This window comes from Microcebus murinus, chromosome 12, assembly GCF_040939455.1.
Source record: "Microcebus murinus isolate Inina chromosome 12, M.murinus_Inina_mat1.0, whole genome shotgun sequence".
NCBI lineage: Eukaryota > Metazoa > Chordata > Mammalia > Primates > Cheirogaleidae > Microcebus > Microcebus murinus.
The window spans coordinates 71,575,112-71,596,043 of record NC_134115.1 but is presented as its reverse complement, the minus strand read 5'-3'; the positions used below and the strand labels follow the sequence as shown (position 1 = coordinate 71,596,043).

Sequence of the window (20,932 nt, the reverse complement as noted above, 5' to 3'; positions counted from 1 at the left end):
TCAAAATGATAATGCAACCAATTTTTACAATGCACATGCACTGTTTGAGCGGTCACTCTGTCACCATGCAGACAGAACATCAGTGACTTTTGGGCAGAAAGTTCAGATACGCGTGAAGACAGAGGTTCAAGGTTACTGCTTGAAGCTGAGCCTTCCACCACTCCAGTTTGCAGACTCCTCCTCCCCCAACCAGTCATACCTTGGACTGAGCTTCCTGGTCACCCAGGCCATGCTCTCCCTTGGCATCTCTATGGGCACCTCGTCTGCAGTGGGCAGTGGAGAACACGGGCAAACCTGGCTTACCCCAGGCTACCATCCAGGAAGCCGCAGGAGACGCTGCATGTACCAGGAACCTACAGGTTCAAGAGCAGCCCGAATCACTGGCAGTCGATGGCCTGCCTGCCTTCTCTGGGATACAGGCTGGGAAGCTATGCTCTCATAAAGAAGAAACCTTAGAATACTTTAAGGCATCGTAAGGAAGTCCACTGGAGGCAGCAGATGGATTAGAACAGTTGTCCTCAACCCTGGCTACACAGTCAAATCTACCAAGTTGCTTTAAAATACTGGTAGCTGGGGCCTCACTCCCAGAGTCTGATTTAATTGCTATGGGTGAGGCACAGGTATCAGTAATTTTTAAAAAGTTCTCCAGATGATTTACATATGCAACTGGTAATGAGAATTGCTAGATTAGTGTGCCCCAGGGCAGGGCTATCAGTGAGGAGCAAGTACAGTAAGTGAGAAACTAGAGCCCCTGGCCTGTTACTGTGGCGTCGAGGTGGTGCTGGTGTAGACTGGTATTCTTCAGAGTGTAGTCCTGGGAACTCCTAGCAGATGCAGGTTCCTGGAACTCATCTATATAATTAGGATTTCTAGGGGTGGGACCCAGTGATCTGCATTTTAAATAAGTTCCCCAGGTGATTCCTTAGAACACTAAAGTTTGAGACATGATGGATATTTTGGAGATAGAAACTACAGTATTCTATCATTACCTACAGGGATTAATCTAAAGATGAGAAAACTGACTTTAAGAATTCATTAGAGTGTTATATACCCCAATGAGATATGTGCATATATTCCCTAAAAGGCATGCATTATAATGAGCCTTGGTGAAACCAGCAAAAGAACGTATCTGGCCAACCTTCAGAAACTTAATACATCATTCGTAAAAGCCCTGGATCTGAGCTTGTGTGTTATGTAGCAATATATAACTGATACAGCCTTGATGGCATTAGGGTTGCTGCCCATGTGGGACATGGTCATTACTTCAGAGTATGGAGAGCAATTGAGTGGAAAAAGCAACAAGTAAGAGAAAAGAATCATTAATTGACTTGTTGACTCTTTCTTCTTACACTAAAGGCAGTTTATACTTGTATTACAAAGTATCATTTCCCTATAATGCCAGAGAATCCATTTTCTTGCTTTTATTTGTGTTTCAATTCTTAGTTCCTAAAATACTCACAGATTAGTGTAGTATTGCAACAGTTGCACATGACAGCTAAGCAACATTTTGCAATATTACAAAATTCATATTACTCTTGAATTTCCATATAAGTATGTAGACCTAGAGGCCACCTATGAAATGTGATGCTAATTTTCTTCATTGGCAAGTTAGATAGACATTGAATACTAAAATTGAGTAGTTTTATTTTTCTAAATATATTTGGTAATATTTAATAAATGTTTACAAATTTAAAACTTCGGCTTTATTGAATAATTCCTTAATATTTTGGCCCATTAATTTTTAAGACAATTTTGAATGTTTAAAGAGAAAAGTAACTTTTGCAAATATAAGCCCATTCTAATTCTTTTTATTTTCTAACATTTGATTTATATTTTTAGACAATATATTCAAAGTTTGTTTGAAAATAAATACACACCATTATTTAGGCCTTTAGATCATTGAAATGAATATAAATCAAGATCATAATAGAAATAGTTAATATAAAAGTGGAGCTCAGACAAGGAAAAAGCTGAAGAAGAAAAATAAAAAAATTTCAAATAAGAGGCTATTTATATTTTTAAAACTGGTAACAATAAAAATTAGCCAGCTTTATTGAGCATAACCCATGTAAAATTCAGAAAAAGGGCAGTGTAAATTATTTAATAAACATTTAATTACTCATGAAAATAATAAAAATGAGCGAAATTATTCTTATCAACTCCACAAACTTGAACTTCAAGTCAGATTAAATCTTAGCAACTTCATATTGTTTGCTAAATGATCCTTTAGCTACTAATTAAAACACTGAGATAGAAAAGAGAATTATTCATATCAAATGCATAATTCAGAAGGAACAAATGTAACTCTGGGCTGTACCTTGCAAGATAAAATTATATCCATGAAGTCAGCAAATTGTTCAAAAAAGACAAAACCTCTGGAGTATTACTATGTTTGTTAGATAATGATACTAGAAAGTGATTCTAACCCTTTTGACAGCATAAAATTGTTTCTAGTGAAACACAACGTGCTTCAAGTTAATGAAAATTATTTTCTATTGGATAAATATCCATAGAACACAATGGAAAGCAGCATAAATAATTTTGAAATTTGGTGCTAGAATGGCCAAATAGATAAAAACAATGAGATAAATGATTATTATCCAGGATGGAAAATTCAAAATGGAATTTGCATATAGAAAAAAATGATCATAATATTTGCAAAAAAGAAATTTATATTTGGTTTAATTAGATTATCAGGAACAAATGTAATGTATTGTTGAACTACCAGAAGAAATAAACAAGAAAATTGATGTGAACTATTTCATTTATTTTATATCTTTTGTAAAAAGTGCAGCCATTGATTTCAATGATGTGGAGGTTGAGTACCTTTCTATAAGCTTATTGGCCTCCTTTATTGAAGCACCTGTTCAAGTCTTTTAACACTTTTGTATTGGATGCCTATGTTTTCCTTATTGCTTCCTAGGAGTTCTTTATATATTCTAGGTATGAGTCCATCCAATGATATTTTTATATCTATTTTGTGCCTTGCATTTTTACTCTTAATAGTATCTTTGATAAGAAATTAAGTATTTCTTATTTTAATGCGGTCCATTTTATCAGCCATATCCTTTATCATTAGCCATGTTTCTGTCCCACTTACACAAATTGTGTCTTTCCTGAGTAAATAATAATATCCTATGATTTCTTCTAGATGTACCATGTTTTTTATGTGCGGGCCTACGATTCATCTAGAATTGAGTTTGGTATATGATATGATGCAGAGGTCTTTTTCCCTGTATGGATATCCATTGGACTAAACACCATTTATTGAAAAGATCATCTCTGCCACCTTTGTCATACACATATTATGCTGTTTTATTTCGATGGAGTTGTCTGTTTTGATATGTTTGTATATGGCTTGAAATTTACTTCTCATTGATTTAGATTCACCCTCTACTTGGTCCCCCTACTTGAATTCAATACAGGAACTGGTTTTTGTTTTAATTATTGTCAATAGACCATAAGGGAGGGTCTTCCAGTAGTATATCAATTAGCTTTCAAGATAAAGTACAGATTCCAATTTCTGGATAAATCAAGACTTTCCTCTAAATCTTACTTCCTGCCTCCTTGTGTCCACAGACTGCAGGTCTGGGGAAGACAGGACTATCATGCACTTGGTTATCTGTCCTCTATGTTCACAAACTTCCTAGAGGCCCAAATTGTTTATCTTTTTGTCACAGATAGTTTTGCTGACACCTTCCTTCTGCTTTGACCATTCGAAGAATGCCCACTCTCCTCGGAAAGGGTGGGCTATATTTGGGGACACAGAAGCTAAACAGAGACACATAAATGCCTTAGTGATTCTCCAGTGGGGAGGCCATCCAGGTCTGTCTCTACCCAGAGTTTCTGAGGCCAGAGAGGACAAATGAAAAATTCCAGGAGTTTGGAAGTCCAGCAAACATTTAACTAGACTTTGATTCTCAAAGGACCTTTTGTTCTTGGGCTTACCACATCCCCACAATCCACCAAAAATAGCAATTAGAATATCAAAAAGAGCCAAATTAACCACTTCGGTAAGGCGCTCACCGGCCACAAAACCTCGCCCACAGCCGGCACTCACAGTCCACATGATAGTTTGTGCTGTGCATTGACGACAAATCTGTTTTGCTCTTGTGTGATGAGGAAAGCTTGAAAGCACTGAAAGCTTGTTTTACTTTACGGGCAGCTTTACTTGTAATGTAAATCAGAATAGGTAACATATACGTATATGTTTTCATTATGTTATTTTTAAATGTTCACAATTTTATTTTGATAAATGAAAAATTAGAAAAGTCATATCACTGCTGTCGGCCAAAGTCGCTGTGCGCGTTCATCTGTGGCTGTCGACTATAGTCGATGCTGGTCCCAAAGTGGTTAAATGTCAAAACTCAAGAGGAAATTACGCCAAATTGAACAACTCATACCTGGCTAGTTCAAGTTGGATAATTTCTGTAAGCCCAGGAGTCATTAGCCAAACGTCTTTTTCCAAAAGACACAGATGCAGCAGAAATTTTTGGTAAAAACAAAAACAGAAAACAGTAGGACTTTGAAATTTCCCTGGAGTTTAGTTCACACATTTAGATCTGTGCACAAATTAACATGCTCTTTCAGACACTCCCGGTGTAGGCAAACAGCAGAGCAGAGGCTCACGACTTGGATAATAGTCTGAGCAGAAGCTCACAGTCTGGGTAACAAGGTAGGGCAAGATTTATAGGCCACAGAGCTGTGGGTAAAGTCTAGGCACAAAGTCCATGAAATTAGATTTGCTATTATTCCCTGAATCTGTGTAATAGATGCAGAGTTCGAAGAGCAGTGCAGAGTCCAAGCCATACTTATATGAAGATGAGGCAGAGGACTCGGATCGGACATCTAGGAAGACAGAAACCAGAAGCAAGCCTCTCCCCCTTCCATTATCATTCCTGTATAAATGCATCTCTGCAAACAGACCAGCCAGGCATGGAAACAGAAAAAAGTTTCTCTGAAAGTAGGTAGCTTGATAAGCAACTGTTTAAATAGTTCAGTGATTCTTGGCCTTGGCTGCACCCTTTTTAAAAGTACTGGTGCCTGGGCCCCTCCTCTTCCTCCTGTGATTTGGACTCAGTTGGTGTGGGATGAGGCCCCAGCATATGTAATTTTTAAAAGTTACCCAAGTGATTCTTAATATGCAGTCAGGATTGAGAGCCCCTGAATTAATGTAAGCACCTTAGTATAGCACTCACCTAACTGCAGCTAAGACAGAGAGCAGTCCCCAAGAATGTGGGCCCAAACTGCTGGGTAAGACTTTTCAATGATTCAATATAGAATGAGTTGATTAAAGGAAAACTCAAAGATTATGCAGCAAGAGATCAGTTGTTCCAGGACATTAATTTTAAAGCTTGTACAAAACATTATCTGATATCCTGATGACAGTTGTTTAACCTAGTAATTTTTAAAAGAGAGTTTTGCTATAATAAGAGGTGGGGATGACATCTAATCTCATAGCTCCAATAAACTCAGGTTTCAATACTGCAGGGTGTGGGGTAGGGGTAGTGGAATGAGCACAAGGTTTGAGAACAGAAAGGAGTGCGTGTACCACCTGCGCTGCCGATTACTAGCTGCAAGACCTTGGGTGGGCCACTCAACCTTTCTGAACCCAGTGTACTTCATCTGTATGACAGGGATAATAATACCTGTTTTTGAGGGGGGCTTGAAAGGATGCAATGGGATGGCATATTTAAAGGCTAGATTCTTTGATGTTAAAACTACCTGGGTTAATTGGAGTTTATGGTAAAGATGTTCAGGGAAGGTAGGGAAAAAAGCAATAGTCGCAAGCCCCACTTAGAGTTCCCTGGGGCTACTACAGTATCGTTGGGATGGGAGGTAGTCCCGGCCCCCTGGACATCAGCGGTTCTTCATCATGTGGTGCTCTGCCATCATCATGGTTCAAATACTTTTCCTGTCTTGTCTTGGACTGTGGATTAAGTGGCTCTTTCTTGCTCTATTCTGAAGGTCTGATTAGCTGGGCCTGCCACTCTCCTGTATGGGGAACACTATTTAGTAGAGCTTGACAGAACTCTGAGGAACCATAGGTGGCTGCCCTGGGAGAGTGGTGTGGTCACATGGCACTGAGCACACATAAGGGAGCTTCTGAGCTTCCCAGAAGGGGCCCATAGAGGCAGGTGTCTGGCATGGCCTGTCTGGTATGGTGCTGGGTAACCCAACCTTCATGAGCTCCTTAACTGAAACAGCTAAAACACAGGACTTTTCTCAGTTGCTTGTGTTGCTATTACTCAAACTCCCCACTAGAGGGCAGGGAACTTAAACATAAGATGATAGTTGTTTTTTGGTTTTTTTTGGTTTTTTTTGTTTTGTTAAACAGGTAAATATCCTGGGTAAATTACAATAATTACTGGAATAACAAATGGTCATAGTAACATTTATTGCACACTGTCTAAGGTCTAGGCACTCCCCTAAACACTTTATCTGCATTATTTTATTTGAGTTATTTACTATATTCTCTTTACCTAGTTCTTATCATGTATTGTAATTATACAATTGTTAGTTAACTTGTTTTTCATTTCTGTCTCCACCATTGGACTGAAAGTTACATGAGGATAATGTCTGTTTTATTCACTATTCTGTACTTCGTACTGTGTCGGGAACACTGGAGTAGCTGAATAAGTACTTGTTGAATGAATGAAAGAATCCTGACTTCAAAAATGAAAGATGGGAGCTATTGTTATAGCATATTGTGTTTTGTTATTGATGAAATTGTTTTTAAATTTTGTAATATCTCTTTTTAGGTATATGACATAAAGTATTGTTTTGTTGTCCCATAATGTTCTTTCAATAGCTTTTATACGTTACATTTGGGGACAAAACCTGTTCTTTGTAGAAAGTGATATAGGCATTGTCAAAACTAAAACCAACAAGAACCTCCTTTAGAAGAACATGTGCTGTGAGTTTATTATCACTATTATAGGTATTATAATTATCTGGAGGAATTTGTGAATTTGTATTCTACAAATGCTGACCTCATTCTAGGCCATGTTTTAAGGACTTTGCATCTTTTTAAAGATCCTATTATTAGTTCTACTTTACAGATGAGGAAACTGAGGCACAGAGAAAGTAAGAAGCTTGCCCCAGATCTAGATATCACAAGCAGTAAATGGAACCGCCAGAATTCAAACTCAGGTATTCTGGCTGCAGACTCCAGATACATAATGACTACACTAAATTTCACTTAATGATTTTATATAGTTATTACACAAAACAACAACTGCATAGGCAATGATTCTGATAGGACACAGATTTGGAAGAACTTCTGTGCCTTTTTCTCAATCAACTTTCTCAATCCATTTGAAAAAATAGGGATGGGAAAATGTTAGGGACCGACCTTCCACAGCCCCACCGGACAGAAAAGCAGAGACATCGAGGATGCAATCACACAAGAGGAGGTTTATTTTCTGGCTAGCCAGGGTCCAAGCCCCAGAGCACCAACGCAGTGGCCACTCTCACAGGCAAGGACCCCGACCTGAATTGCGGGGTGCCTTTTATCCCCCCCCCCAAAGGGCCCTAGCAACGCACAAACTAATCACGCGCTGGTCATGAGCTGACCTTTGAAGTGATTAATTTTCTTTGTATTCTGCGAGATCCCTGAGCATCCCACCTCCCTTTTGCCTTTCTTCACAACCCAAGAGATAACCGGAGGTATGAGTATAAACAGATGTGTGCTGTTCGCTAATTGCCTCACCCTACTTCACACGAAGGGGGGGGGACTCTTTTCTTGTTGTGCCACTGAGACGCTGCCGAGGCTCCATCGAGGCGCCCCCACAAAAAGAAGTACAAACAGGTTAGACAGAGCTTCTGTTTCCTATCAAAATCATGTTTCTACACAGGGAGTTATTTTGTCAGTATATGATGAAAACTTGTAAACTATAATCCCCTTTCTAAAAACCCAAACACACTAACCAATGAACATGTAACAGCCAGCCTCCTGTAGGGCAGAGCTCTTGGCATATCAACAGAAAAGCCAAAATATTCAATGCAAAAATGTTTTAATAGCATTCAATGCAACACATTTTCAGCCAAAGAAGTTTTGCAATGGAAATAACATACAACAACCAAATGGCCCAGCAATTCCACTCCTATGTATATATCCCAAAGAACTGAAAACAGGTATTCAAACAAAAACCTATACACCTTTGGGCTAGTCACAATAGCCAAAAGGTGGGAACATCCAAAATGTTCATCAACAGATGAATGGACAAACAAGTGATGTGTCCATACAATGGAATATTGTTCAGCCATAAAAAGGAGTGAACTACTGATACATGCTACAACATAGAAGAACCTCAAAACATTATGCTAAGCAAAAGAAGACAGACAAAAAGGTCACATATTGTGTGGTTCCATTTATATGAAATATTCAGAGTAGGCAAATCCATATAAAGACAGAAAGCAGATTAGTGATTGCCAAGGACTAGGGACAGAAGGGAAAGGAGAGTGACTTCTTAATGGGATGAGGTTTCTGTTTGGAGTGATGAAAATGTTTTGGAATTAGAGATAGAGGTGGTGGTTGTACAACCTTGTGAATGTACTAAATGCCTCTCAATTGTTTACTTTAAATTGGTTAAAATGGTGAATTTTATGTGAATTTTACCTCAACAGGGAAAACCTCTACAACAAATTTTAAAATCAATAATATCTATATTTCAAGGCTGTAAAATATTTCATTTTTATGTACAATGAGTCCAACTACAAAGACTTCTGCATCATTTTGGTTAAAATGTAACCAATCACCAAAGTGTTATCTTTTTGCTTCAATTGCTCTTTGTGTATGCTAAAAAGATAACAAAGATCAAAGAACTCTCAGAAGAGAGACAGATATTCATTCAACTACAGACACATACGATCTCTTTGAACATTGTAATAATTGAGTGTGATGAACTGTGTCCCAAAGATCTACAGAGCAATGAATGCAAAAGATATTTTAAGTGAAAAGATAGTCTAAATTATGCAGCATAAATCTATTAAACATTCTCTTTATTTTTGAGTCTTGCAATTGCTTGGTCATTTAGGAATTAGGATGGGTGGCTGATACTGTGCAATGCTTTCTTCGATATCTATTTCAATCTTCTTTTATCTTACAAGGGCTGGGAAGCTTTAAAAAGCTACATCTCCCAGCCTTCCTTGCAGCTAGGATTCCAGATATGCTTTGGGGTGACCAATCAGATGCACTTTCATGAGGTTTTTTTCGGGCAGAGAGGCAGCATGCAGGTGTTCATTTTGTGGTTCATGACAGAGGTGGTGTGGTTTGGTGTGTCCTGAGAGTTTCCTAATTTAACATATGGTTTCCCTGTTCAGTAGTTTCAGCACCAGTTGTAGTATATTTATAGTCAGGAACATATCAGTTATCTATTGCTGTGTAGTGAACCATCCCAAAACTTAATGACTTAAAACGATAATTTATGATGACTTCTCATGGTCTGTGCATGAGCTGGACTCAGGTACGTAGTTTCCCCTTCAGGTCTCTCATGTGCTTCATTCAGATGCCAGCTGGGCTACAGTTATCTGAAGGCTCAACTGGGCCAGATGTCCCAGGGGCTCACTCACTGGCAGTTGATGCTGGCTTTTGGCTGGGAGGTCACCTGAGGCTGTTGGCTGAAGCACCTACATGCAGCCTCTCCACATTGCTTAGGCTGCTCACAGCACGGTATCCATGCACAGACGAGGCACATCTCAAAAGCAAGCATTCCAAAATGCAGAAAGCAGAAGCTGCCAGAAGCTGCGGTCAAGGGCTACACCAAGAACAGGCACAGCATCATTTCCACGATGGTCTACTGGCCAAACGATGCCACTCAACCAACCCAGGTTCAAGAAGGTGATAGAAGCTCCTCTTCTTCATGAGGGAGCGGCAAGCTCAGTTGCAAAAAGGTATGTGGGATGGAAGATAGTGTTTGTGCCATTCTTGGAAAAAATACAAGGGTAGAGGCAGAGTGGTTTGGGGGGCTCATGTTGCTCTTTCTGCTTTCCTTATCATTTTACTAGCACCTAATTCCCTGTGTGAAATCTCTTTCTGCTTAAATTGACCAGACTGAAGTCTGTTGAGTACAACTGGCCCCTGATCAATGCTGGAGGCCAGGCCTTCACTGTTCCTGGGCAAATGGTATTCCGATATATTACTCTGCATGCACCTGATATTGAGCAGTGATGCTCTGGGGGTGAGGAGTGTCTGGAATTAGAGAGTTCTGGTCTTGGCGGAGCCACTTACCCTTGCTGAGCTCCAAGTTCCTCATCTGGAAAATGGGGATGATAATAAATGGCATCTACCTTACATAACTGTTGAGAGGATTAGATGAGACAATGCACGTGCAATATTGCCACAGTGCCTAGCACTTGGAAGGCAGCATTCCATGAAGTCTGTTTTGCTCGTTCGTTCAGCTCAGACTCCCTCTCTTTGGGAATTGCTCTGTCTTCATGTACGGTGAAGTTAAGTGACTGGCCCAAAGTCACATTGCAAAGAGAGGAAATCTTGTCTAGAACACAGATAGTGAGGGAGCGGGGAAGGTAGGATTCAAAGCCACATCTGGCTTCACAGTTCAAGCTATCAACCCTCAAATTAAGAATTTAAGCTGAGAACTGAAGGTGATTACAAGTTAGCTAGGAGACACGGTGCTGCAAAGGGTGGAGAAGCAATGAAGATAGGGTTGGAGGTGAGGGTGAAGGAGTGTTCTAGAAGACAGAGAACACCACAGCCCAAAGGTCTAAGGTGGAAAAGACATTGAGGGAATTCAAGTAAATGAGAGAAGGCCAAAGTGGTGAGAGAGCTTTCTCCCCTTGTCCACATCATGGCACATCTAGAAAATGACACTATTTCTATGGGCCCCTGGAGTAAATGGAGGAGCTGCCTGTGGCTGCAGGCACCCGGCCCAGGGGCCATGGGTCTCAGTCTTGGGCATATCTGTGACCCACTTATACAAATCCTGGCTAGAATGTAGGGAGCAAGAAGAAAGTTGATGCAGAGACTAGAAAGGTGCGACAGACCCAGGACAGACACAAACTCATGGGCGAGAAGGATTTGAATGTGAGTTTGAGTGCACTGGGAAACCACTAAGGGATTTAGCCAGGGGGAAGCCACGAGATTCAATTTTCTTTGTGGCTTTGGGAGAAGACTGGCTCTGTGAGGAGGATGGAAAGGGGAGGGCAGCCAGGAAGTGGCGAGGCCGGGGAAGAGGGCGTTGCAGTGGTCTTGGAAGAAGAAATGAGGACAACATAGACTTGGGGTAGTGCTGGTGGATGTGGAGGCAGGTGCATGGATTTGAAGTATCTTTTAGAGCTCGAATCTCCAGGGCCTAGAGATGGATTTGGTGTAAAAGGAGACGGAGAAAGGATAGTAATGCTGCTTCTCTCAGTGTTCTCATGGGAAACTACATTTGATTTTGCCCAGCTTCCTCAAAAAACCAAACATAGAATTACCATATGATCCAGCAATTCCAAAAGAATTGAAAGCAGGGACTGACGCAAACACAGACTTGTGTACCAGTGTTCATAGCAGTACTATTCACAATAACAAAAAGGGGAAATCAACCCAAATGCCCACCAACAGATGAATGGCTAAACAAATGTGGTATCCATACAATGGAATATGATTCAGCCATTAGAGGAATAAAGTTCTGATGCCTGCTCCAACATGGGCGGGCCTTGAAAACATACTAAGTGAAATAGGCCAGACACAAAAGGACAAAATTGTATGATTCCACTGACATGAAGTACCCCAAATAGGCAAATTCATAGAGACAGAAAGCATATTAGAGGTTACAAGGAACTGGGGGAAGGGGGAGTGGGAGTTATTTAATGGGTACAGAATTTCTGTTTGGGATGATGAAAATGTTGTAGAAATGGATAGTGTGACTACTGCATGGCATCCTAAATGAACTTAATGCCACTGAATTTCACACTTAAAAAGAGTTAAAATAGCAAATTTTATGTTATGCACATTTGATCACAATAAAACAATTTTATGATGTGCATAGGGTGATAAGCACATACCTGATCCATAACAGGCTGTGCTCAGTGAATGTAGCTATTGTTTCCATGTGTCTGGTCCAACCCTCTCCTTTTTCAAAGAAGCTCCCTCACTCTGTAAGGCAGAGAACTTTGAATTTGTGAGTTTGTCTGCCCTGACACCCTTCTTCACATTCTGGGTCAGTCCTCAGCAGGAGGTCTTCCTTCCCTTGCCACCTGCCCTCTTGGTTTCTCTAAGGCTACTCCACTAGGCTGTAGGGCTGCAGTAATCTCAGAGTGAAATTATTGTAGAGGAAAGGAAAGGCTAAAGATCAAGGTAACTTAACCTTTCTTGGAGTCTCCAGTGGAAAGAACCCCAAACTGGCTGGGCCATGGTAGCTCATACCTGTAATCCCAGCACTTTGGGAGGCTGAGGCAGGTGGATTGCTTGAGGCCAGGAGTTTGAGATCAGCCTGGGCAACATAGCAAGACCCTCATCTCTACTTAAAAAAGATAAAAGAACCCCAACCTGAGGTCCTCCACAAGAGGTATGGCTGGACTAGCATGGGTCGCTCTTGCATTCCGCTCATAATAGGGAGACCCACTGATAAAAGGTATGAAAAACAGGATGGACCACATCTGGCCTGTCTCCACTGTATACCACCGTATACCACTGTATACACTGTATCTCTCAGTTTTTGGCTCTCAAATGATCTTCCCTAAGGGCTTCCTTCTTCAAGTCTCTGAGTCTCTCCCCATCACTGGCTGCCTTTGCATTACAGGACCTCCAGTCAGAGTCATTCTCTCTGGAATAGTGTCCCAGGGGTAAGTGCTATCTGCTGCCACCCAAGTCTCACAGAATAGCTGGATCCCTTGGACAGGAGTGGACCTGGATCCTCTGGTCTAGTTTCTTGTCCTATAAGCTTCAGTGAGAGCTTTGGGGAGGGAGGTTCCTTTAAGGGGCTGACCTGTTAGATTAAGCACAGGCTTGTCAATGACAAATATTACATTTCAGGTTCAGCACAGTTTAAATACATAGAAAAAGAAAATACTTCCCTAAATAGCAGGGCATCTCCTCCCTACTCCAGAGTCGAACCCTGAGCAACTTTGTAGCTTATTTTCTGCTCTTCTAGAGGATCTACCTGGAAGATAAAGGTCACCCATTAGTGGCAGCAGGAAGGGCTCCAGATTCAATCGTATTTGTTGTTTATTTCTGAAAACTCCCTGGGATGAGATACATACAGTTGCCAGTTTCTTCTTCCACTATTATTATTGTTATCACAAATCAGTTTATTCAGTTTATTCAGGAAAAGGACAGTTTATTCAGTAAGTGGTATTGACACAATTAGGCAATTATTTGAGGAAAAAAATACCTCGATCCTTGCCTTATACCTAACACTCTAAACTCAGTTCCAAATGGATAAAAGATTTGAGTTTTAAAAGAAAGAGAGGAACTGTATGAACTAAAAGATGGAACTTTAAGCTCCTAAGAGGCATGCAACCAGCAGTTGATAGCCTCTATCTAGTTCTCATTAAAATATCCACAAATATGCACACACAGAAAAAAAGACAAAAACTATTATACCAAAAGAAAATGCTGATGAGAAAATGTCAAAATATACTAGAAATCAAATCTGATTTTATGGCAGGTACAGCTGGACCAGTGTGGGTAGCTCTTGCCTTGATCTCACAATAGGGAGACCCACCGATAACAAGGCATGAAGAAGCTTCAGCCATCTCTCACCACCTTTCTCTTAACCAGAGACCCCAGGACCCAGAAAATGAGGCAAATGGCTCTCTAGAGCAGTGGAGAACTTCAGAGATATATCAATCTCCAGACAGCACCCCAGACTAATTAAATCAGAATATTCAGTGGACGTACTCACGCAGTGGTGTTTTCAATGTGTAGCCAGATTGATAACAAGTCCTCTGCAAAATAGCTCAGATGCTATTCTATTCTATAGGGCAGGTGGGGAGATGAGATTCTGTCCTCCCCCATTTTGGCCACCTGTCATCTTTTATGATATTCTCTGCTTCCTTACCATTTGGGATGCTTCTCTCTGTGGTTTTTTCTCCTATCATTTTGATTACACTTCTTCAGTTTTCAACAGTACCTACCTACTTCTTTCTGGCTCCTAAATATTGGTCTTCTCAGAGCTTGGTCTCTTGAAATCTTCTCTTGAATTGAAAATCTCATCTAGTTCCAAGACTTGAGCAGACACATATGAGCTGAAGACTTCCATCCTATGAGATAGGGTGGGCATTTCCTCCTCCATAATCCTCCTCCAGGAGTGTGTACCCACTCCACTGATGGAGACGTTCCCAACCCACGCCAGGATAAATGGAGGAGGTCTTGATGAAGTAGGCAAAAGAAAATGACTTTTTAAAAAAATATATAATAGCACAAGGGTTATGTCAAGAAGTAGTCTTCTAGAAGCTCCACCCAGCCTGGACCATTCATCCTCTTCTCCAATAGTTAGAACATGATAATAGACCAGAGGGCAAGAGAAAGAAGTTAGACCCAGGACAGGCAAGGAGAAATAGGACAGTAGGACAATAAAGAGGAGGTCTTTCTACTGCCCATTGAACATGGACTTGAACAAGCTAATAGGGAGATGGAAAATGACAAGGAAAAAGCTATTTGGGGCTAGCTCTAGATTTTATATATTTCTAACTATCTTATGGTAAAACTTCCAATGGTGAAGTGTATTGTTTTCACAAATAACAACATCTGCATTTCCAGCTCAGATCTCTCTACCAAGCCTGTAACTCCCTCCTATTGACTCAAAGGTGATAGGCACCTCAAATGTAATATCTAAAGCAAATCCCTCCTTCTCTTCCTCCCCTTAACCTGTTCCTCTCTTGTACACATCTCTGTGAATGGAATTGTCATCCTTCCACCTGGTATGGGTTAAATTGTGTCCACCCCCCCCCCCAACATTTATATATTGAAGTCCTAATCCTCATACCTCAGAATGTGACCTTATTTGGATATAGGGTCATTGCAAATGTAATTAGTTAAATTAAGATGAGGTCATTAGATTGGGCTCCAATCCAATGTAACTGGTATCCTTATAAAAATGGGAAATCTGGACACAGAGACACACACACAAAGAGAACATCATGTGAAGATGAAGGCAGAGATCTGGTGATTCCTTTACAAGCCAAGGAACACCAAAGGTTGCCAGCAAACCACCAGAGGCTAGGTGAGGGGCATGAAATAGATTCTCTCTCGTAGCCCCCAGAAGGAACCAACCCTGCTGACACCTTGATCTTGGACTTCTAACCTCCAGAACTGTGAGACGATAAATGTCTCAGTTTGTGGTCCTTTGTTATGGCAGCCCCTGAAAACTAATACACTATCCAGAGAAGATTTGTCTCCATGCCCCCTCACCCCCCACATCCAGTGACTAGATCCTGTTAACCTCCAGAACATCTCCTAGGTTCAGCCTCTACTCAGTTTCCATTGCCTCTATGGGCATATTGGGTAATCTATAAGCACCATGGTAGAAGGTAGGAGGGGACTTAGTTGACCAAATGGAGCAAGAGATAGGTCAAAGCTGGCATGGCAGAGAGAAGGTCTGGGACTTGAAAGGGATTTGGAAGTGGTGGGGCTGGCAGGCAGAGGGTGAGGTACCCCTAGCTGTGGGTGAGATGACACTGACTGACCGCTTGTTTGGAAAATGCTGAGACCGCAGAGGCTGCATTGAATGTCAAAAGGGTGGGGCTGGCTAGAGGCCAGGGCTCCCCAGGGCTCTGTCCCCACCAAAGCTGGCTTTGGGACTGGGCTTGCACCTAGGCTGTGCATCGGGGGCTGAGCAGAGATCTTGGGGAGACCTCTGCTACTGGGTTGTCCCAAGGCACGGCCACGGGGTGCACATCAGAGGCACCGGCTTTGGGAGGCTGCTGAGGGTGTTGCTTTGAACAACTGCAAACCAAACCGGCAGGTTTGCCCATGAGTGCCACAGCCACGGTCCAGTCCAAGATGTGTGAGCTGAGCGGCACTTGGCATTCCCGGGCCCCAGTTCCAGCTCTGCCGGGAAATGGGGGACTTCGCCGTGGCTCTTGGAAATGGATTCTAAACTTCAGCATCAAGCCATGAAAGGATCTGGAATAAGACACATCGTTGGGCTCCCAGAAGGACTCTGAGCAGCCGTGCCTGCCTTTCTCTTCAGTCCCCTCCCTTCCCCCAGTCTCCCCTCCCCATCGCTCCTTCCCTCCCTCCTGCTGCTCCTCCCCTTCCTCCACACTCCTTTCTCTCACCCTGTTCATCCCCCATTGCCACTGTCACCTCCTTCCTCCATTCTTTCCTCCCCCTTCAGACCCTCTCTGTTTTCGGACCTTTCCTTCTCTTACTTCCCCATCTCCCTACCTTCTCCTTCCCCTTCCCCTCCTTCTCCTTCTCCTTCTCCTCCCTTCTTCTTTCCCCCTCCTCACTGCAGCTCCCCCTTTCCACCCTCCTCTCTCCCATCACCTTCCCGTGCCTGCCCCACCTGGCAGTGTTTGCTCTCCTCCCTCCCGGATCCCGGATGAAAGGGCTGCCCTGCCCGTGCCCTGCCCTGCCCCATTTCTGGCAGCTGGGGCCTGGCTTCATGGCTGAGGGCTCCAGGACACGGACCCGGGGCAAAGGGCCCCCTCTTAGCGTCCAGCTCCTGCGAGCCCAGTATGAAGGCCTGAGGAGGCAGCAGAGGGCCCAGGCCCACCTTGTGGTGCTCCCGAAAGGTAGGGCTGGGCAGGAGCCGGGCTGGCTGTGGGAGGAACGGGTGGCTGGGCTAAGGGAGTCCTGTCCGGGGCAGCTCCGCCAGCTGTGGCCCCTGCCAAGTGAGCCAGGGCCTCAGGCTGGGCATGTGGCTGCCAGGACCGCTCCTGGCCTCTGCTCTGATGTTCTGATCTTGCCAGACTAGTCGGCCTGGCCCCCCTGAGGCCAGGTGGGGTGCTGGAACTCTGCCTCCTGTCTGGTCTAGCCGGGCACCTCCTGCAAACCAGGGAAACAGGGTCTGGAGAACAAAGACGTGGCCTTCCCCACAGCCTGGGGACTGGCTGGGCCAGAGAAAGCCCAGGGCTCATCTAGCCTCAAACAGCAGCCCCTTCCTCATGGGGGAAAAGCCTCCTCCCTTTGGGAACTCAGATTTCATCCCAGGGGGAGTCAGAAACACAGGGCTCAGAAAGCAAGTAGTTGTCAAATCCCAGCCCTGCATCCTCTAATAGGCCTGGGGGTGGGGGGGAAGACGCCTTGAAAGGTCACAGCTGGGCCCGGAGGGTTTCCATGGCTGTTTGCACAGCTCAGTGGACTCACTGAGTGGGCTTCCCCTCACCAGGCCGGGCTGGAAAGGAACCAGGGCCCAGAGGGACCTCACTGTCTAGGGCGGGAAACGTGGTGCCTTTTGGGGACAAAAGTGGCACCCCAGAGCTGACGGAGCCCTTCTTACCTGGGCTGCTGCCAGCAGTGGGATTTGTTTGAGCTTCCCTGGCACAGCCAAGTAACCCCCATCTCCACAGGGCGTAAGCTTAAAGGTTCCTAAAGCTCTGTCCCACCCTCAAGGGTAGTTATTCATTCAGACATTCAGCAAACAGGTAGTAAATTAAACCCCTATCAAATGAAAATGCCACGTTTAACACACCTGTGATTCAGACTCTCAAATCTGATTGCTTAATGGCAGGATCCAAAGACATCTCGAACTCAGCATGTCCCATAGAATTCCCCTCGCCCTGTGCTGGCCCTTTCTCCTGCACTTGGTGACTCAGTGCTCCCTCTTCTGTCACTGCCATGTGGTAAGTTATGGCAGGTTAACCAAAGGAGCTCTCAGGCATGGCTGTCTCAGGGAAGACTTCTGACACCATGGCTAGGCTAGTACATGTGAATCCACACGTGTGTGAGTGTGTGTGTGTGTGTGTGTGTGTGTGAGTGTGCGAGTGCCCTGGCCGTTTGGCCCTCCTTTGCCCTCAAATGCTAGGAACTACCTCCTCCCAGAGTTCACTGCCTCACTTCAGTTTTTTTGTTTTGTTTCATTCTCTATCCATGTGATTACTTCAGTTTTCAATCCTCTATTATACTTGAGTGTTTCCATTGCATTGGTTACCACATCAAATGTTATTATTTTATTATAATATGCTCATTTGCTTATTGTCTTTCTATTCTGATACGACACATATAATAATAGAATAAATAATGCCTGGCACATATCAAGTGCTCAATAAATATTTGTTAAATGAATGAATAATTGTGCACGTGTGTATGGGGGAGAGTGCATGTGTGTGTGAGCGTGCGAGTGAAACTACATGTGCATCCATGTGTGTACAGGCATGCAGCATTCTGGACGCCCGGCCTCCCTGGCATTCTGGGTATGGCCTTCCTTCAGCATAAAAGCTCCGAGACCCCCCAAATGAGAGCTGCCTGTGTCCCCTCCAGTGAAGACTACTTGTGCCTTCTCTTCTCAGGAGGGAACATGCCTGCTTCTACTGAACCCGTGGTCAGTGCTGTTTGGATTAACAAAGAGAGAAGGCGCTCCCTGTCCCTGGAGGAGGCAGCTCCGGAGGCAGAGGGGACGGTGGAGGAGGGTGACCAACACTGTCTTCAGGCCCCTGAGTCTCCGTGGCACACACACCTAGAGATGCACTGTTTGGTCCAGACCTCGCCCCAGGGAACCAGTCATCAAGGGAAGCACAGGGGCAAGCTGGTGGCATCTGACCAAAGGCTCCCCCTGGAAGGAGACACACATTTGTTTGGAAACAACTGCATAAATCAGCAAGGAACCACAATCCCAGAGGCAGCCCAGCATCAATGTCAGGTGGGCAATACTCAAACAAAGGCAGTGGGATCCGGCTTAAAATTCAGCATTCCCGGTCCTCCCTCCATAAGGCAGCCACACAGGTCTGGCAAATCAGCTCACTATCCATTTCCCCAGCGGAAAACTCCCAGGATCTCCCAAGCTGCCCGGAACCTGGGCTTATATGGCCCAGCATGAAGCTTTCTACCCAGCCAGGTGTCTTGGCCTTGAGGGCCTCATCAAAGAACAGAGGAGGCAGAGCCAGAACTAGAGCCTCCAGCTATGAGCAAGAACTGGACTAACTCATTGCAGGAACTGTGAGAAATGAACTTCACAGTGGAAACATGGTCTTGCCCTTCAAAAAAAAAAAGAGATTGCCCAGGCCAGGTTGCTCACAGTTCAGGGTGAAAGTGTACTATCTGATCAGTGCAACCCCATTCTGCTGATACGAGAAGAGGACATTGCAGTGGAGCTTTGGATGAACATTCCTTGGGGAGGCCCAGCAGGACTTCTACTCTGCCCCTGGAATTGGAGAATTTTGAGACATAAAGCAGAGACTCTAGTGGATGCAATGCCTTAGCAATGCCCATGGGTCAATGGGCATGGGTGATCTTGTATTCAGTATCTTCTGATGATGTCTCACATATTCTGGAGGAGATGAGCTCTGAGAATTCAGAACGTTGTTCTTGTTGCTGTGCCGGGGGCCATCCCACTTAAAAGCCACTACATGTATTGGTAGTAACCACACAAGTTCAGCTTGAGCTCCCCAAAGTATGGCCACCCTGAGTAAAGAGGGTCAGATCAATGCCACCTACCATATCGTGTCTTTAAGAGGTCTTTAGGAAGAGTTGATCATCTGTCACCTCTCACTAAGACTGCACCTTCTAGCCTCATCACAGATTTCCTCCCTCCCTCCCTTCCTTCCTTTTACCTTTCTTCCTTCTCCTTCTCTCTCCAAATTAACTTCTTATTAAAAACTCCCAGTTCTGATGCGTTGGGAGTGATGAATAAAATAAGAAATAAAATCCTTCCAATCACTGAAGATATATAGTGATGGGAGCCTGAGCAAAAAGAGACAAATATTCCTGCTTGGAAAATACATATTCCCCACCAACCGCCCCCTTTTCAGCCTATCTTGAATCACTCAGATCCTTCCTGGGATCAAATATACATTTCTAAATCCAAGACAAAGTGAAGCAGGTGTTACTTGGGAGATAGGGAAGAAAGAATTGTCTCTCTTGGTTCATGTTTAACTTTAGTGCTGATACACTAAAGTTAAACACACCTAAGGCCCCTTCTATCAGATTCCCTCTCTATGAAGTTCCACCCACATTTTTCTTTTTTCCCCACAGTGATCTAGTCTTGCCCATCCACATCCAGAGTTGTAAACTAGGAGTGTCATTCCCTGTCAAAACTGTATAGGTGCTTGCTCCTTGGACCACCCAGAAATTCACTCCAATGTGAGATTTCACTGTGATTCCTCTTGCAAATAATTAATAAGATTTGGTTGTTGTTTTTTTAATACTCTAATGAAAATCAAGAAATTTTTTGCAAAAATCTTTGTCCTTTGCATTTGTTTAAAGAAGATTCCCAGAAGTAACCTTTCTTTCCACAGTCTAATCTTTTTCTCTTCGTTGTTTCAAAGGCTACTGCAGGTCTGGCAACAGGTGCCAGGCACCTGTATCCTGCATACGAAGTGACGGAGAATGCATGGGCCGTGGAGTTAGCAGACCTGGGCTTCAGGTCTGATTGAGGCCAAGTTACTTAATCTGGGCTTTGATTTCATCATCTGTGAAATGAAATAGATAATGCGCCCTTTTGAAAGGATTGGAAATGATATGTGTAAGTTCCTGGCACTCTCAGTAATGGGCAGCAATCATTATTTTTAAAAGTTCATTACCTCTCCCCCTTCACCTGTCACTCAGCCATTGGCCCCTTACAACCTGCTTCTACGCCCACGAAGATTGAAGATCACTAACCACCTCCTCCTCTCCAAATTCAATGGCTTTTTCTGGTCTTCCCTCTCTTTTCTCCCTCCAGCATTCATGACTGCTACCATGGACGCCCTGTGCCTTCTTCTCCCACTCCTTGTTGAGTTTTGGGATCTCTCAGTCTATGAGCTCCTTTAAGTCAAGGGGTTTGTCTGATGTGTCTTATTGCCCCAGCAGTTAGACTAAGTGGGCACATAGAATGCTCCGTAA

The 20,932-nt window shown here is 43.5% G+C and overlaps 1 protein-coding gene across 1 annotated transcript; it reads left to right on the top strand.

The window, feature by feature from the left end:
* The first annotated feature begins 16,478 nt into the window (after window positions 1-16,478).
* Window positions 16,479-20,425, top strand: C12H9orf152 (chromosome 12 C9orf152 homolog). Its single transcript, XM_012736749.2, has 2 exons — window positions 16,479-16,686; window positions 18,403-20,425. The coding sequence occupies exons 1-2, from the start codon at window positions 16,494-16,496 to the stop codon at window positions 18,927-18,929; spliced, it is 720 nt and encodes a 239-aa protein (XP_012592203.1). The 5' UTR covers window positions 16,479-16,493; the 3' UTR covers window positions 18,930-20,425.
* The last annotated feature ends 507 nt before the right edge of the window (window positions 20,426-20,932 follow it).

Coding starts and splice junctions, on each gene's coding strand:
- C12H9orf152 (XM_012736749.2), top strand. CDS start 16,494: ATGAAAGGGCTGCCCTGCCCGTGCCCTGCCCTGCCCCATTTCTGGCAG. Junction 16,687..18,402: donor CCTTGTGGTGCTCCCGAAAG/GTAGGGCTGGGC, acceptor TTCTCTTCTCAG/GAGGGAACATGCCTGCTTCT.